General features: G+C 45.0%; 1 protein-coding gene across 1 annotated transcript; it reads left to right on the forward strand.

The window, feature by feature from the left end:
* Nucleotides 1-8,136: 8,136 nt before the first annotated feature.
* On the forward strand, nucleotides 8,137-16,596 carry gal3st4 (galactose-3-O-sulfotransferase 4; the record flags this gene model as incomplete). Its single annotated transcript, XM_079216156.1, has 4 exons — nucleotides 8,137-8,159; nucleotides 12,045-12,161; nucleotides 14,869-15,166; nucleotides 15,514-16,596. The coding sequence occupies 4 exons, from the start codon at nucleotides 8,137-8,139 to the stop codon at nucleotides 16,594-16,596; spliced, it is 1,521 nt and encodes a 506-aa protein (XP_079072282.1).
* Between the last annotated feature and the right edge of the window lie 617 nt (nucleotides 16,597-17,213).

A 17,213-nucleotide genomic window follows, 5' to 3' on the forward strand; every position in this document is an offset into this window, starting at 1 on the left:
GCGACATTTTTGGGACTTCCACCACAAGTATAAAGCAGAACTAGTGGTTATTTAGTCCATAGTCGATACCGGAAAAGATAACTATTTTTCACGGAGAGAAGCGTCTGTGGAATTTAAACAAGTATAAACCAGAACGGGTGGTTATTTCCATGATGGATGGCGGAAATGGTAACTGTTTTTACGGAGATAAGCCACAGAGATAAGCAACGCCCTCTTTTCAGTGCATTTGGTGTGAACACAGCATTATTGTCGAGCGAGTAAACTGACGTGGTAAACGCGGCGCGAATATTCACAATGCTTTTGGCGTGAACGCAGCACAAAAGGGAATATTCCTAACTAGCTTTTTTTGTTTGTTGGCATACTGTACTATCTCAAGTTGAAACTGCACCATCTTATCATTAAATCCATTTGAGAAGTTGAAAATGCTCCTCACTTTGGATCTCGGCACGTCATTCAGGGGTCCTGCAGCGCCGAATTCGGCCTGCCACGTCATTTTATGTGGCCCACGACAGCTTGAAAGGCATATGGTCTTCTTAAAATGAAAGTCTATGCTGCTTTACAGTGTACAGTGACCATATACTACATCTCCCACAATGCATATTGATTTTGTGACCCGCAAATGAACGGCATCCTAAAGCAGTGTTTCCATATCGCCGTTTAACTAAAGACAAGTGATTAACTTGAAAATGATCGACAAATAATCTCAAAATGTCCAAGAAGAGAAAGATTGACGCAGAGGGAAGGCCATTTAAAGAAGATGGGAAAGCAAATATAGGTTTGTGCTTCAAGGAGACAAACCAGTAAGTCTTCTGTGTTATGAGGCAGTGTCGGTGATGAGCAGGTGTGCCACAGACCATACAGGTATGGGAGCAGGTGTGCCCCAGACCACATCTGTCACACATGTTCTTAGCAGCTCACAACTATTTGTTGGACCAGAGTTGTGTCTTTCTCAACTGTGACAAAAAAGCGTACAAGAGTTATGTGGGTTTCTGAACCCTAAATCAAATGGATTTCTGTTGTAATAACAGAGACATTTGCTTACTTATTGTCAGGCCTGGACTTAAACGAGGAACCAGATGCAGAGGATATACGTACAAGCGCACTTTATTGTTTTCTGATCCTCTTTGAAGAGTGAAAAAAAAACATTGGGCTATGAAAAAAACTCTTATGAAGTCCTGGAATAAATTGCTCACGGACGATAACCCTCCTAATAATAAATTACTCCAATAACGGGAGGGACACAAAACCTCTAGAAACAAGGAAAATCCTTAAACATAAAACGCTCCTGAAGGAGGGAAGAAAACAGACTACAGAAACACAAATCAAAGCTAGACTAGAAATCTTTAACAAACGCAAAATCACTCTCGAAGGAGGAAACAGAAAACAACTTTCGTGGCGAAGCACAAAAACATTTGGAAAATTCAACTAGGACTGTGGACACGGGCTTAGGTGCACAGACAAGGATGAAACACTTCGGCACAAGACAAAGAGGTGACACAGACTATAAGCACATGAGGGTAATGGGGAACAGGTGGAAACAATCAGACGGTGACACATGAGGAAGGGCAAGTGACCTAAAACGAGAGCTTCAAAATAAAACAGGAACTTACGAGACCAAACCCCAAGACAAGACAAACCTCACTGTGACACTTATATTTATATAAATGCATGTCCAATATTTTTACACTTTAATGAACAATAATCAGATGCAAAGACAGTTATTTAACAATATTTTAGGAAGTAGTTTAAACAGTGGTACAGTTACAACCGGCCCTTTGAGGGCAACCATAATGCTGATGTGGCCCAGGGTGAAAAAGGGTTTGACACACCTGTAGTCCATTGTGCCTTTTTAGATTATGATTATGGAAATGTTTCAGTCTATTCGATACAAACTTTGCCGACATGTTTTAAAACTTATTCAAGCACATATGAAATATGACAAATATGACAATTCTGATAATCTTTCTCTAGCTTTTAAAAATGTATAAAGAGTGTGGATTACTTATTGATCCACAACTTCAGACTTGAAACATCTGTCCACTGGCACTGCACATGTCAGACAGTAATATAAAGTATATATACACACAACAGCACATTGGGTCTATTGTTGCGTGGCTGCAGGGATCAGGTCCTTCCCAAAGCGGGGCCCTGTACCTGCTGGGAGGGCAGCCAGGTTGAGGTCCTGTTCTATTGAGGTTGCAGTGCGTGCAATAGCCTCATTGTTCAGCTCTGCAGGGTTGGGTTTTGGGCGACCAGTTATCCAGGCAGCGCTGTTGGTTAAGCGTGAGCTAGGCTCGGTTAGTGGCGGATAACATGTTGCAGAAGCAGATGGACCAGAACTATAAAATGGATTGTTAATGGTTTGATACAGCTGACTGGATCCAAACCAACACGCTCATTACATTGGGCCTCACAGACACTTTGCCCTTATACATTAAGGTACTTCTTAAGGTAGTTTGTCCCCAGATTCATTGATAAAGGAGCTAACATACATTGTTTGGGGACCGATGAGGTACTATGACATTTTAAATTCCCCTCAGAGAAACTAATCTTAGTTTGTTTTTTAGAAATATTTGAGGAATTTCTTTGAACCTCCATTACGGTGGTAGTCAAAAATAGAAGCAAGCAATTTATTGTTTAGTGGGAATTGTCTTTCAATTCAATTCAGTTTATTTTGCATAGCATGGGTTGTGCCACTAGGTGTTGTGTCAGCTGTTTGAGGGCAAGGACATAAAAGTGCTGTTTTATGTCAACTGCTGGATGCGGCGCGAAGGATGCGGCGCGAATTCGCACGAGTTGAAATATCCCAACTCTGGCGACAAAATCGCGCGAGTCATAGTTGCTTCAGCAACTATGACTCACGCGATTTCGCGAGTCAGCCAATCAGCGTTGAGAAGCTCCGCCCGTCACCACCGCCGTCTTGCCGTCGCTGAATCAAACTGCTGCTGGTCCTCCTGAAGTAGCGCTGGTAGCGGCCATCATTCAGACCCTGTTGTGGGACTACGGATAATATTATGAATCCAGGCACGATGGAGTTTGATGTTCCGACGTATGTGGAATTTACACAACAAGTATAAAGCAGAACTAGTGGTTATTTCCATGGTGGATGACGGAAACGGTATCCGTTTTACGGAGATAAGCCAGACGCAGTTCCTGGAGGAGTCGGTGAAATTCACCGAGCTGTGTGTGGCTATGGATGGTGTTATAAACCCAAACACGAGGGCGTTTGATGTTCGGAAATTTTGGGACTTCCACAACAAGTATAAAGCAGAACTAGTGGTTATTTAGTCCATAGTCGATAGTGGAAAAGATAATCCTTTTTCACGGAGAGAAGTGACCGCGATAAGCCACGGCCCCTTTGTCGTGGCGCGATTTTGCGTTTGGTGTGAACACCCTCTTTTCACTCGCGCGAGTAAACTGAAGCGGTAAACGCGGCGCGAAATTCTTTGCCGCGTTTGGAGTGAACGTAGCACAAGTGCGTGAGAGGCAAGAGAGTGGCGGGGGAGGGTGTGGAAGAGAAACCACTGCATGGTCAATGCAGGGGCTCAGCAAGCTTGCGTATAGAGCAAATCTCTGCAATTCATTCGGGCCCGCTGCACGCATGTAGAGATCTGAAACTGTGTGGTCTGCCTGCAGCTCTTTGTTGAAGACTTGCTTGTCTGCGGTAAGGAATCACTTCCTCTTCTGTCTCCCTACACTACACACCAGCAATCACATAGCGCTTGCATTTTTATGATACGAACAAGAAAGGCACGTTAACAATGAGTGTGCGTGCACAGCGGCCTTGTTGTGAGCTGCTGTAGTCCCCAACACAGTTTCAGAGAGAAGCTTCAGTCCCAACTAAAATACTGGCTCTTGGTTTGTGCCCCTTTACATTACATTTCATTTTCCAAAGCGACTTACCATAAGTGCATTCAACCATGAGTACAAACTCAGAACAACCGGAATCAAGAAAGCCAAACTACAAAGTGCTATTAGTAAGTGCAATTTAAGTACTACTAAAGTGCTACTACGTTGCTACTTTCTTTATTCAAGGTATAGTCGGAAAAGATGTGTCCTTCTGCACTATCAACTGTCTCTCAGAAAAACCCACTTGCATTATTATTAGAAGTCGTCTGTCAGGTGAGTCGCCTAACACTCGCTAGTCACGTGAGTCGTTTGTCATGGGGGTCTTCATCACTCGCCAAACATGTGACCTGTTTGACACTTGCTAATCACGTTCGTTAATTTTTTGTCTCTGGCTACTAGGAAACCCCCTTGAAACTTGTTTCTAAATGTGAATATGTTCTAATTTAGTCAAAACACAGCGTATTGACAAGGTCCGGAGTTAGCGGTTCTGCTATCGGTACTTTAGAAGTTAGGGAGTGAGACACTGACTAGTCACTTGAGTAGTTTGTCACTCTCTGGACACGTGAGTGGTTTGTCACTCGCTAGTAAGGAGAGTCGTTTTTGAATCGTTAGTCCTGTTAATCCCTGGCTAGTCACGTGAGTAGTTAGTCACTCGCTAGTCACGTGAGTCGTTAGTCACTCGCTAGTCACGTGAGTAGTTAGTCACTCGCTAGTCACGTAAGTAGTTAGTCACTTGCTAATCACGTGAGTCGTTAGTCACTCGCTAGTCACGTGAGTCTTTAGTCACTCGCTAGTCACATGAGTAGTTAGTCACTCGCTAGTCACGTAAGTAGTTAGTCACTTGCTAATCACGTGAGTCGTTAGTCACTCGCTAGTCACGTGAGTAGTTAGTCACTCGCTAGTCACGTAAGTAGTTAGTCACTTGCTAATCACGTGAGTCGTTAGTCACTCGCTAGTCACGTGAGTCTTTAGTCACTCGCTAGTCACGTAAGTAGTTAGTCACTTGCTAATCATGTGAGTCGTTAGTCACTCGCTAGTCACGTGAGTAGTTAGTCACTCGCTATTCACATGAGTAGTTAGTCACTTGCTAATCACGTGAGTCGTTAGTCACTCGCTAGTCACATGAGTCGTTAGTCACTCGCTAGTCACATGAGTAGTTAGTCACTTTCTAATCACGTGAGTCGTTAGTCACTCGGTAGTCACGTGAGTCGTTAGTCACTCGCTAGTCACATGAGTCGTTAGTCACTCGCTAGTCACGTGAGTCGTTAGTCACTCGCTAGTCACGTGAGTCGTTAGTCACTCGCTATTCACGTGAGTAGTTAGTCACTCGCTCGACACATGGGTCGTTAGTCACTCGTTAGTCACGTAAGTAGTAAGTCACTCGCTAGTTTTGTGAGTTGTCAGTCACTTCCATGTCACGTGATTCTTAAGTCAGCCAAATTAACGTCAACCACGCTCCCTTCCTTGTTTTTTTGCCAAAAGCTAATGTCCCGAAAGACGGAAGTTTATTTTGAAAAGACGCCATGGAGTTGGAACCTTGCCATCCCTGCCACGTCCAAACAAACTCTTAAGTGGGACCTAGAGCGTTTGAAGCATAGGGCCACACCAAGCGTTGGTGTTTGTCGAGTGATAATGGAATGGCAGCACAGTCCAACATCATCAGGCAACATGTTGCGCTAGCCAATCAAATATATTCATCCAGCTAGGAGCTTGCAGCCAATAGACTTGGCTTTTTGAGTCATACACACACAATGCAGAGCCTCAGGGTGCTATCTTCTGGGTCATATGACTAAGGTGGAGGGAGGAGGGGAGGTTGGTCAGGAGCAGCTGTTGCTGCGCTCCTTAACAAAGGCTGCAGTTAACCGATTAGAGGCTTTATGTCTAAATTTAGAATCAGAGCTGTGTGCTGCTGAACGCACAGCATCAATACTGATCAGGATTGTCTTAAATTGTAAGATGGTTGTTCCCTTTGCGTTGATTGGATTTTTTTTTTACTCTGAAGTTACAATTTAACATTCAGACACTGAAAGATCACTTCAGCCAGATCACTTTTGCCAGTCTTTTTTCTAAGGAAATGTTTTCAATCTGTAAAAACAAGCAAAACAAACTCCCCACCTGTTTCAAAGATGATTTTTTTCAGAATTGTTTTTCATCACACTTGCCTCTCAGGGCTTCCGTAGAAGCGGTGGTAGCATAAACAGAGCTGAATTTTCATCATTCAACATGGTGTTAAAAGAATACCACTCGCAGGCTCCTGCTCTGTAAGCAGTAGTGACATATTTTAACAGCTGCAACAGTGTGAGGATACTGAGCAGCAGCAGCAGCAGTGACCTGCAGAGCTCCTCTGCACTCGCCGACTCTGCATGAAGCAAAACACTCGTCTCAGGGGGACAAATCTTGGCGCACCCGGATTTGAATTTGTATCACAGCGGAGAGTCTTCAAGCTTCCTGAACATTCAAGCACTTAAATCCACAGTGTTGAGGATCAAGTGTGACTTTTGGGAGGCTGCCAAGTGGAAGAAGTACTCATGCCTCGCTGGCTTGCTCACGGCTGCCGCTCTGTGCTGCTTTCATACGCCGTTTACAACTAAAACCGCTTGCCCAATTGACGTTGTTTGCTCCGGCAGTGGTTTTAGCTTTGTTAGCTTCTAGCCAGCGGCTGAGCCATCGCCATGTTGAGAGCTGTGTAGAGTCAATAGATATACTCTAGACCTCATAATGAGCACCTTTAACAATGTGTTGCATTTTAAATGCTTATTATATGTTTTTTTTTGTAAATCAAATCTGTATCTGTATAGTAACAAGTAACTATACTATGAATTACAATAATTATGTGACGTGAGCAAGAACTGAATGTAACATTCAGACCGGTACAGGTGATGATGGAGAACCAGAAGTCATGGTCACATCAGGAATAGCAGGTTTCTTTTTTTATACAGGAAACATTTTATTCACTGGCAGTTTTACAGATTGACGTCAGATTTGGCAAATTCAGCAAGCATTTGTCAAGGGTACACAAACCTTACCGGAAATACAATGTCTGTACCTTCAAAATAAAAGCACAATCTTTGTCACTTGACAACTTGCTGCGATGACACGTAAGCTTTCCTCCAACTCAGTGCTGGTAGGTATTTAGCATCCTCCACCAGAATTGATTTAAACAACAGGAGCATCTTCCTGTAAGGAGAGAATACCTGATTCAGGGTTAGGGTGATTTATTTTGTGTGACGTTTTTGTGATTTATAAAAAAAAAAAATGTGATTGCAAAATGTATAAATTGCTTAGGGTGTGGGTGGGAAATTGGTCTCATGGCCTTAGTAATTACATTATTCTGTCAAAATTGTGTGATATGAATTAGTAATTACTAAGGACAGTAACCATGAGAGACACATGTTTGGGGGAGTTAATACACAATTAACAACATACACATGGTTATTATATAAACTGATTCCGTGAGCAAATTCTTTTTATTCATTTTGTGTGTGTTTTAGGCCAAACAAATTCGAAATAAATAAAGGTGACAATTTAAGTGAGTCAAATCCTGAAAACGTGAACTGAAAGAAAAAAAGCAGTGCAGACCTTGTTTTGGATTTCGGCCCCTTGGACTTCTGACTGGACTTGTGTCCTTGGTGTGTCATGGACATTGTGTTATTAAAGGATTACGAAATGTAAACTTTATGAAATGCACTTGTGAAACTGGCGATAGAGAGAGTCTGTGTGTTGAAGGTCACACTCTAGAAAACAAGAGCACCATGGTAAACGCAGGAATTTACCCTGTGTGGAGGGCACCTGCACGGGAATGTGTTCCTATGGCACGTATATGTTTTTATGGTTCTTTTGTACCACTTCATAAGGTTGTTTGTGGCTCATTGGAAGACACGGATTGAAGACCTTGAGGATAATTGAGAGACGAATATTGTCTTCGTGCGTTTTGCTGCAGGTCCGAAAATTGTATTTTATTCTGAAAAGCGCCCGGAACCACCACACACACGCACACACTCTCTTTCTCCGTGCCCACAGTGTGTGTCGGCCGTAAACCGAATAACGCGTTAGAGCTGTCGCTGCAGACACAGAATTTGCTCCTCGCCTCGACCGGGACCGAAGCAGCCCTCAGCATCCTAAAGACCGACCCGGGATCCGCGCGCGAGGCGCGGAGGGGGCCGCTCCGAGGGGATCCATGGCCTGACCTGTACCCGGCGGCAGAGCAGCTGCAGCCGAAAGCCTTCGAGATGCTCCGAGCTCTCTTCTGCAGCCGCACAATAACACCGACGCCGGGCCGGGGACACGATGCTTTTCAGACGGAGAGCCAGGTAACGTGAAGCTAAAGCTAGCAGGAGCCGTCGGGCAGGGGAGGAGAGAAGGAGACGTTCCGGCGGGCTGGGACACAGTGATTGTGGGGAATAAAAAAGGTGGCGCTGCGCTGTGATCCTGCAGGGAAAAGGGAGAAGGTGTGGGTGAAGGAGAGGAGGGAAGGGGGTGGGGGTCCGCTTCAAAGGCCATTCTCTTCACGTCTTTCTTTTTTCAAATCATCTGCGAGATTTATTCGTCTCTATTACAGCGCGCGCGCATATATGTGTGTGTGTGTGTGGGTGGGAATGGAGGCTGGGATGCCCACTGAAGGCTTCTTTGTGCTGTGTGGAGACTGTGTGGCCACTGCTGATTCTGTGTCTTGTGTGTTCGTGCCGCCTTTCTTCTGCTGAGACTGGAGGGGTTTTCTTTTATTCTTATTATTTGTTGTATGCCTCTGCTCTCCATATGTTTACAGCATGTGTTTAATATTGTCCGGTGTCTGTTCGTGATCCAGCCACAGCGAAGACACGCGATTGGTTTCTGTTATCTCCATCGCACACACACGCATGCACACACACTTGAGATATTGTGTCTCAAGTTACCACAGAAAAGTAATTTCCTATTTTGCGCACGAACATCAACCTTTGCAACACATTTGCTTTATTATTAAGTATCATCTGTCCATGGCCAGTTTAATTGTGGAAGCAATAAACCATTTTAATGATCTGTTTTAAAAAAGTTCAGAATAAAGTGGAAAAAGTAAATACATGATTTGTTGATTTAACGATTAGTCACCTAATTGTATCAGGGATATCAACAAAAGCTATTATAGTTTGCGACTAAATCTAACGATTAATTACCATTATTATTGTTGTCATTTTGTTGCTATTTCAATGAAATGTAACAATTGTTTTCCAATTATTTATGACGTATATCCGTTCAATAAAAATAGTATCACCTAAAAAACAAACTGAGCAAGGAGACATTTTTATAAATTGTGAGTTTCCTGCTGTTCTTTCTCAAATGTTGTATTTTGCATGGAACAATTCAGATGGTGGGGCGGGGGGTATTTTTGATGCACGAACCATTTCCCAGTTTTCGACTTCGTTGGCAGAGACAAGCTGAGACCTTTAGTTTAGGTTTAGCTATAATTTCTTCCCTAAAGGTCAGTGAAGCTCATTTACAAGCTTGGAAGCTTCAAAATGTCATACATTAAAGTTGGGGTAGGCCGGTTTCCTTCTGGTGTCCTTGGGCAAAAAGTCCAACATAACCTTTCAGCGTATTGTAATTCAAGTCTGAGAGAAAACCAGACGACTGCACCTCCTCTTTGGCTCCGCTTTCAGACTTTAGGAAATCTAACCCGTGAGAGACTCCTATGTCATTTCAGCAAATGCCGATGCGTGTGCATGGCCCTTCTCACTGATTTAACTGCGGAATATCCTGCAGGAAGAGTTGCTATTCCAGCCTCGGCAACGACTGACTGCACTGCGAAGCAACCCAAGAAAGGAAGAGAACCGATCAAAAAGAGAGTCTGGCAATATTAGTGAAGTATTTCAGAGAGAAATCGTAACTAATAGTTCACTCTTCTGTTCACAGCTAAGGCGAGCTTACGGCTAAGGCAAGCTCACGGCGAACGTTTGCGGAAAGCTGCCATTTTCTCTTCATCGTTCTGATAGTTAAGCCTTCTGCTAACCAGCCGCGGCCGACAAAGACCCCGTCTACACCTATTTTTCTCTGCGTTTTGACCTCTCGTCCTCACGCCAAGAGATGAACTTCTCCTTTAAGACGGAGTCACATTGAAGATCAATCAGTTCCAATTCCAACTCCTGCGGTGCTGTTTCATATTCTTATGACAGCCCAGGTAGCCAAAATGACCGGGCCCAGATCCGGCTTAAGCTCGGCACACCGGAGGAAACACGCTGGGCTGAGTCCGGTTGCCGACTCGGCTGAGACTCGAGATGAATGACGCCGCAGAATCGGGCCGATTACACTGACCCGATTCTGGCGTCAATAACCGGGGCCAGCATCGGCCCGAACCCGGCACGCCAGAAGAAACGCGTCAGTCCGGGTACGGTTGCCGACTCGGAATGAATGATGCCCCAGAATCGGGCTGATTAATTTCTATAATGCCAGATTCGACCCAGATTCGGCAGCCATCAACGGGCCAGAACCTGCTTAAGGTATGGCATCAATTAAATGAGCCAAAGCTGGCTCACATTTGGCCGCATCGAGCCGGAACACAGCTGATCAGTCGACACTCAGCCGCAATACGTCCGAGTCCTGTCTACTGGGAGGGGATGTGACACCAGCTGACTTTCTTTTTTTTTAAATCAGAGAACCGACGGCAGAATTCTCTGTGCAGGTCGTCCAGCGATTTGCTGCATTTCTTCTTCTTGTCGAGCGAGGGGCTCGAAAAACTACGGCCCACGAGCCGTAGTTTTCCCACCCTTGCTCTAGACGTTAAGCTTTCTGCGTTAAAGTTAACAGAGGTCTAAACTATCAGCAACATTCCCCCTCCATCTTTGAAACTCTTGCCAGTATTGTAGCTAGCTAGAACCGTAAATCAAACAGGCTGGTGATTCTCAAAGCGTTGCCGCTATGTAACGCTATCAGGGTCACAATCGTGCATCTGTGTGATGTTTGAAATAAACAATATGCTGGAAGTTTTATTGTGGAATTTGTGCCCAATGAAAAATAAACTGCCCCCCAAGCTTCACTTTTTGGACAAACAGTTTTAATTTATTATTAATAGCTTGTTGGTGGTTGTCCTTGTGGCAATGCAACGAGGTGTGGTTGGTCGTTCGAGCTGCACCCATGTGTGTTTAACCGCTTAATGTTCTTATTGTGTAACAAGGCAAGAGCGTGCTAGAACAGACCACTCTGCTATTGACTGCCTTTACTGGGACTGTAAGTTTACACTGTGGTATGCAAACATACAGAAGTGGTCTCCCACTCACACATTCAGCTCCGCACCACTGAGTGCAGAAATGCAGTTGTTCAGTGTCACATTAGCCAGGGGGTTGTATGCAGACTCCCTCTCCCGTGTCCGAGCTTTGCCATGACAGACGTAGTTTCATCTGCTGATGCTCATCGCGGTCCTGTGAATTCGGTACTACCAGAACGTCCCGATAATTGATTCTCAGTGAACACGGCACAGCGGCCTATACCCTTGTACACACACAGGCAGCCTATTTCTCGTCCCTCTCTACAGCCCAAGGCCAGCAGGCATGTTCGCGGCTACGTCACTTACATACTCGGCTCTGATTGGACGGTTATTTTTTCCCATTGCCACTTCGCCACCTAGGCGTTTTTTTTTTAATGGCGTGGCAAAAGTTTGAGTTCATGCCTTCAGGGTCAAAATATACGCGACAAGGAACAAATCATCGAAACTATCAGCAGACGTTTTGACCAGAAAATAAAATAAAATGATATGTATTTGTCTCTGGATGCTTTCAGGCTGCTTTCCTCCCCGTGATGATGATGACGGTGACGATGATGCCTTAGTCATGTTAACTTTATGACTCATCTAAATCTCTCCCTCTCTCTCTCGCCCTTCTTTTTCCCTTCTCCACCCTCCTCCCTCCCATCTCTTCATCCCCTCTCTGCTTTCATATGACATCATCTCCCCTGGTCCCCCTCCTCCACTTCATAACATCATCTCTCCTTCCTTCCCCCATCCATCCATCACTTTGTCCCTCCATCCCTCATTCCGTGCCGCTTCTCTCATTTCCCTCCCTCCCCCCCTCTCGCTTCCCCCCCCCTCTCCCCACCCCCCCTTCACTCCCATCTCTCACCTTTTCTTTGACCCATCATTTTCTACACTTTTACCTTTGGCCCTCCTCCGTATCCTCTTATTTACTCCCATCCATCCATTCTTACCTTTTCCCCTCCAACCCTCCTCCCAGGATGTTGCGGTGGCTGGTTTGTGGTCGGGTGGGTCCAGTCTGGATGTGGAAAGCGCTGCTACTTTTCGTTGCCATCGGCTTCGCTGGCCAGCTGTTGGGGGTCATCTTCAACAAGAGGTACCTTATTGCATTTACTCATTGTACTTTTATTTGAGCTTTCTCTGTTTCAGTTCTTGCATTACAGTTGGTTGCCGTAAAACCTGTCAAAGGCCGACCACCTGCTGCGACATCATTGATAGAGTTGCTCTCATCAGGTGTTTACAGTTCAAAGGAGTGTGTGTTTGTTCGCTTCCTTTTATTGTGCGATTGAGGCACAAACTGTGTATGTGCACAGCTATTAACAAAGTGGACTATTTATTTGTTCTGCTCGCAGCCGTCTGCTCACCATGTGACACCGCACGGACCACACTGAGGAACCGAGGAGAACAATGTAGAGGCTAAATGTCCCGGTGGTAAACTTAATCATGGGATACCTTTTTGCCAAACACACAAAGTTGTCTTTGTGCCGACATGCGGGGTCGGAGCGATGTCAGCTCCGCGATTGGATCAGTTAGTGAAGTCCGTTAGTGGCACTTTATTTGGAAAGTCCGCCTGCAAATAGTTTATTTGTAGTATTTGTGTCAATTCAGAGACAATTCATGAACATACCTACAAGTGTGTCCTATTCCTCACCGTGCCATGCTACTGTTTTGAGTTTTTGTTGATTAGAACTGGAATTAGTTATTTTCTTTACATCGGTTATTGTTTTTTTGAGTGGTTAATAAAAGGTGACATCTTTTCTATTCATTTAAAAATGTAAAATAATAAAAAACACATTTTGTCAGATTACCTCAGGGTGCTGAAAGCATTTCACTTTTTATTGGCAATAATTAGATGTTAAACTTTTTTCTCAGGTGCGAATGGTTCTCTGCTGTGTCGCATGAATTTGCTCCCAAAAACCCAGAATAAATAGATTAATAAAAAAAAAAATACAACCAAATCACAGGGATGCCAATTCAAATGGGACTAATATGATCTCATGACACGGAATACAGATCACAGACAACTTCTGCAAACATGACCAATTCCTCAAGGTCCCCAGGTGAAACTAGTGCCATGCAAATAGAGCTCAGCTGTGGGGCTGATAGGGTTAATGCCTGTGTGTACTTCTTCACCTCAATTGTTTTTGGTCATCTGACACCTCAGCGTTCGATGGTGATCATCGCAGTGATCTAATCTGAAGCACTGGGAATGGACCGTGGTGATAAACATACACACCCATGTGGGCCTGGACGTGTTTCAGGCTTTTTGAGTTTGAGTTCAGTTTTCACTTCAAAATCCACTGAGATCGAGCCTGTGTTGGCTGGAGAAAGACTCTGCACTACAACTCGGAACATTTAAAAAGATGTTTAAAATCTTAGTAACAACCTGAAAATGAGCTCTGAAAATGAGCTACATGAGATATGAAATATTGATTTGGCGCATTGAAACAAGCTGTGTTGTTCTGCTGTTTTTGTTCAGGTAACATACACTGATACTTTTAAACAGTTGGGAATTTTATTTTAATAGTACAAAATATTTCTCAAAGTACGATTTTACCAAATATGTGATTTTAGTATTAATACTGAATAACGGCACACAGTAAGAACATAATAATAAGTTATTCACTAACCCCAAAGTAGACTTTGACTCTCCTTGTGGTGCACAGGGCCTCTCCAAAGCTCTTATTTAACTCCTTCACTCTAACCTTTAAACATCTGGTTCCAAGGGCCCTGAGGGAGGTTCAGGTTTCAGTCCGTCCGCCTGTTGAGAGCATGTCTGTGGTTCGCTCAGAGCATAACAACTGGCTTTTAAAAGTATGCTGCCCTCTAACTGACCTATGCACTAGAGCCCGACTGATTTATGAGTCAATGCCAATATTGGTATTTAGGTCTTAGGAGAAGATTTTTATTGTTAGTTAAAAATTTCAATGCAAATGAGAGTGAACATTATTGAAATAAAAGTCCCTGTTACTCTTATGCAGACACACAGCAACATTAGCAGAATGTGAGTTCAATATTTGCTCTGTTTTTGGTCTCCTCCAGCAAAACATCTGTCTCTTTCGTTGCTAAATGCTCCACTATTACTCCACAGACACACACCGGTAAATCAATATAAAATATAATTATAACAATTACAATTGCAAACAAGTTGTAAAGATAGGGCACTATATCATATGGTTGCACCTAAGAAATACAGAGAGAGAGAGAGAGAGAGAGAGAGAGAGAGAGAGAAGAGAGAGAGAGAGAGAGAGAGAGAGAGAGAGAGAGAGAGAGATAAGAAGGAAGTGATGTACCAAGATGGACAGATTTGTGACTGGTATAAAGCGCAAATCAGTGGAGGAGTTGATACTACCTGCAGCCATTGACATGGTTTCAACAGTTATTAATGCAGCAACTGCCAATAAACTCAAAACTATTCCTTTGTCAAACAAAAATATTTCAATGCTTGTCGGTGACCTCTGCAGACATGGAAGAGCAGATAATTGAAAAGACAAAAGACGGTGGTTTAGCTCTGGAAAGGGATGAGGCAAGGGACAGCAATAAAGACTTTTTGTTAATATCATATTGATGCGGAAGATCACACACTAATTCAGTTTGAAAAACAATGTTCCTTCGTCAACAAAGGGGGGCATGACAGAAAAAGTTTGCGAACCACTGGTCTAGCCGTTGTCTCATATGAACTCTGGCCATTCACCAATAAGAGTTTACCAGAAACCAAGTGTGGGCGCTAGGACACATTTCTTTTTTCAACGGATTTTCAATGCACACAATTTGAAATGGGCCCTTTACCTGTCCTCCAGCAGTGTCCAGACCGCTGGTCGCTCCATCTTCACGTCCCCTGATGCCCAGGGGCCCTCTCTGGGCTCCTGTCAGCCCCACACCCACATCATGTTCCTCAAGACCCACAAGACGGCCAGCAGTACCGTGCTCAACATGCTGTACCGCTTCGGGGAGGAGCGGGACCTCCGCTTCGCCCTGCCACTGGGCTACCAGCTGGGCTACCCACTCCCCTTCAACGCCCACAGGGTCAAAGGTTACCGAGGTCCCAGGGCCATGGAGTTCCACATCATGGGCAATCACATGAGATTTAACAAGCCTGAGGTGAGTTATTGAGAAGAGGAGAGGTAGATTATCATTCTGTGGGGATGTGGATACACTGGACTATAATTTTATGATATACACGTTGTTTCTATCCCCAACTTTAATGTGTCTGTGTAGGTTACGGACAACATGTTCCTCTAAGAGAAAAAAGAAGAAAAAAAGTCCTCTTATTCCTTAATTTAGAGTCAAATTGAGCAAATAATACTCAAATAATACTCTTATAATAATCTTAATAATAATCTTCTCTGCATCTTAAATGTGACTCAGGAAACTCACCACCTCTATGGATTTGGTTTGTTTGACAGCACCTATTAGTGACTACAAGTTCTCCTTTTCTGTGTTTGTAGGTGGAGAAGGTGATGCCTGCAGACACCTTCTATTTCTCCATCATCAGGAACCCGGTGGGTCTGGCTGAGTCTTCCTTTGCCTATTATAAAGAGGTAGCGCCTGCCTTTCGAAAAGCCAAAACCTTGGGCGACTTTGCCGACGACCCTAGGAAGTACTACGACCCTCGTCTCCGCAACAACCACTATGCCCGCAACCTGTTGCTGTTTGACTTTGGCATGGACCACAACGCCAATTTCTCAGCGACACTGGCTCAGCGCGCCGAGGAAATCATCCGCCAGACCTTCAACCTGATTCTGGTGTCCGAGTACTTTGACCAGTCCATGATCCTGCTGAGACACGCCCTCTGCTGGCCGCTGGATGCCGTCGTCTCGTTCAGCCTCAATGCCCGGCAGCAGAAGCCCAGCGGCATCGGGGGGATGAGCGCGGGCTGGGTGGGCAAAGTGGCAACAGCGGCTGGTGTCGGTGGAAAAGGGGGACGCTCACCAGCCAAGACGGTGACCAATGTAACGGAGGAGCAGCGGGAGAAGCTGCAGCAGTGGAACGCCCTGGACTGGCACTTATACAAATCCTTCAACCGGACCTTCTGGGAAGAAATCAACCGGTTCGGTCTCGCCCAGATGGAGGAGGAAGTAGCTCTTCTCAGGGTGCGGCGGGAAGATCTGGCCCGGGTTTGCCTCAGGGACGGCGGAAAGCCCGTGGAGGCGCATCGGATCCGAGACAAAAACATCCGCCCGTACCAGAGTGGGTTGGTGAAGATTCTCGGCTACGAGCTCCAGCCGGGGCTGGACAACGCCACGAGGACGGCCTGCCTGAGGATGATCCGGCCCGAGATCCAGTACAAAGACGTGCTGGATGCGAAGCAGTTCCCGAGGGCTCTGGCGGCCCAAGCCCAGCCTGGGCCCCAGAACCCGGTTCCGATGGTCGCAGCCGGCGGCTCGTTTTTAAGACGAGACTCATCCAGGACAGGAGAGAGGCCGGTCGGTGGGCGGGCTGGGGGGAGGACTGTGGAGGAGGGGGAGAGAGACTGGGATGGAAACCGCTTAATGTCGAGGAACCAGACTTTGATAGGGGGGGCAAGATAAAGGACGAATCAGATGAGGTTTGAGGCGAGTCTGGTTCCTGAATACGGTACCTTTGGTCTCTGAACCGACGGACTAATGAAACTGAAAACTGAGCCGAGTGTGGTTTACACTTGAGAAGACAAAAAAGCTCCTCTTTGCACTTCCACTTTTTGATTTGTTTGCTTGTTTTCTTTTTTTTTTTTTTTCACGGTGTAATTCTCGTGGACTACTTGACCTTTTGGATGAAAAGACCACTTTGGTTTTGTATGAGGGAAAGCGCTTTTTCGTGCTGCCAGTAGCTTCTGCTTTGTTGTTTATTTATCGGCACGCGGAAGCCGGTTTTATTCCCTGTTCATGTTTATTCTTTCAAGAGTGAGGGGTTTCACGTTGTCCTCGGTGCACATGCTTGAAATCTCTCGACGTGAAGGTACGTGCAGCCCCAGTCTTTGCCACTCAGGCAGCGCCACTCTGAGCTGAGCAAACATAAATACCTGGCAATCTTTGAAAAACACAGCATTTCCACACGGACCATTCTAAAGTTGTGACTGCATTTGTGAATCAGCAGTAGCTGGAGATGTCAATGTCAGCTCAATGTACAAACATTTTTTATATTTATTGCCGGTCATGCTTGACTATAT

Source organism: Taurulus bubalis, assembly GCF_910589615.1.
Source record: "Taurulus bubalis genome assembly, chromosome: 3".
NCBI lineage: Eukaryota > Metazoa > Chordata > Actinopteri > Perciformes > Cottidae > Taurulus > Taurulus bubalis.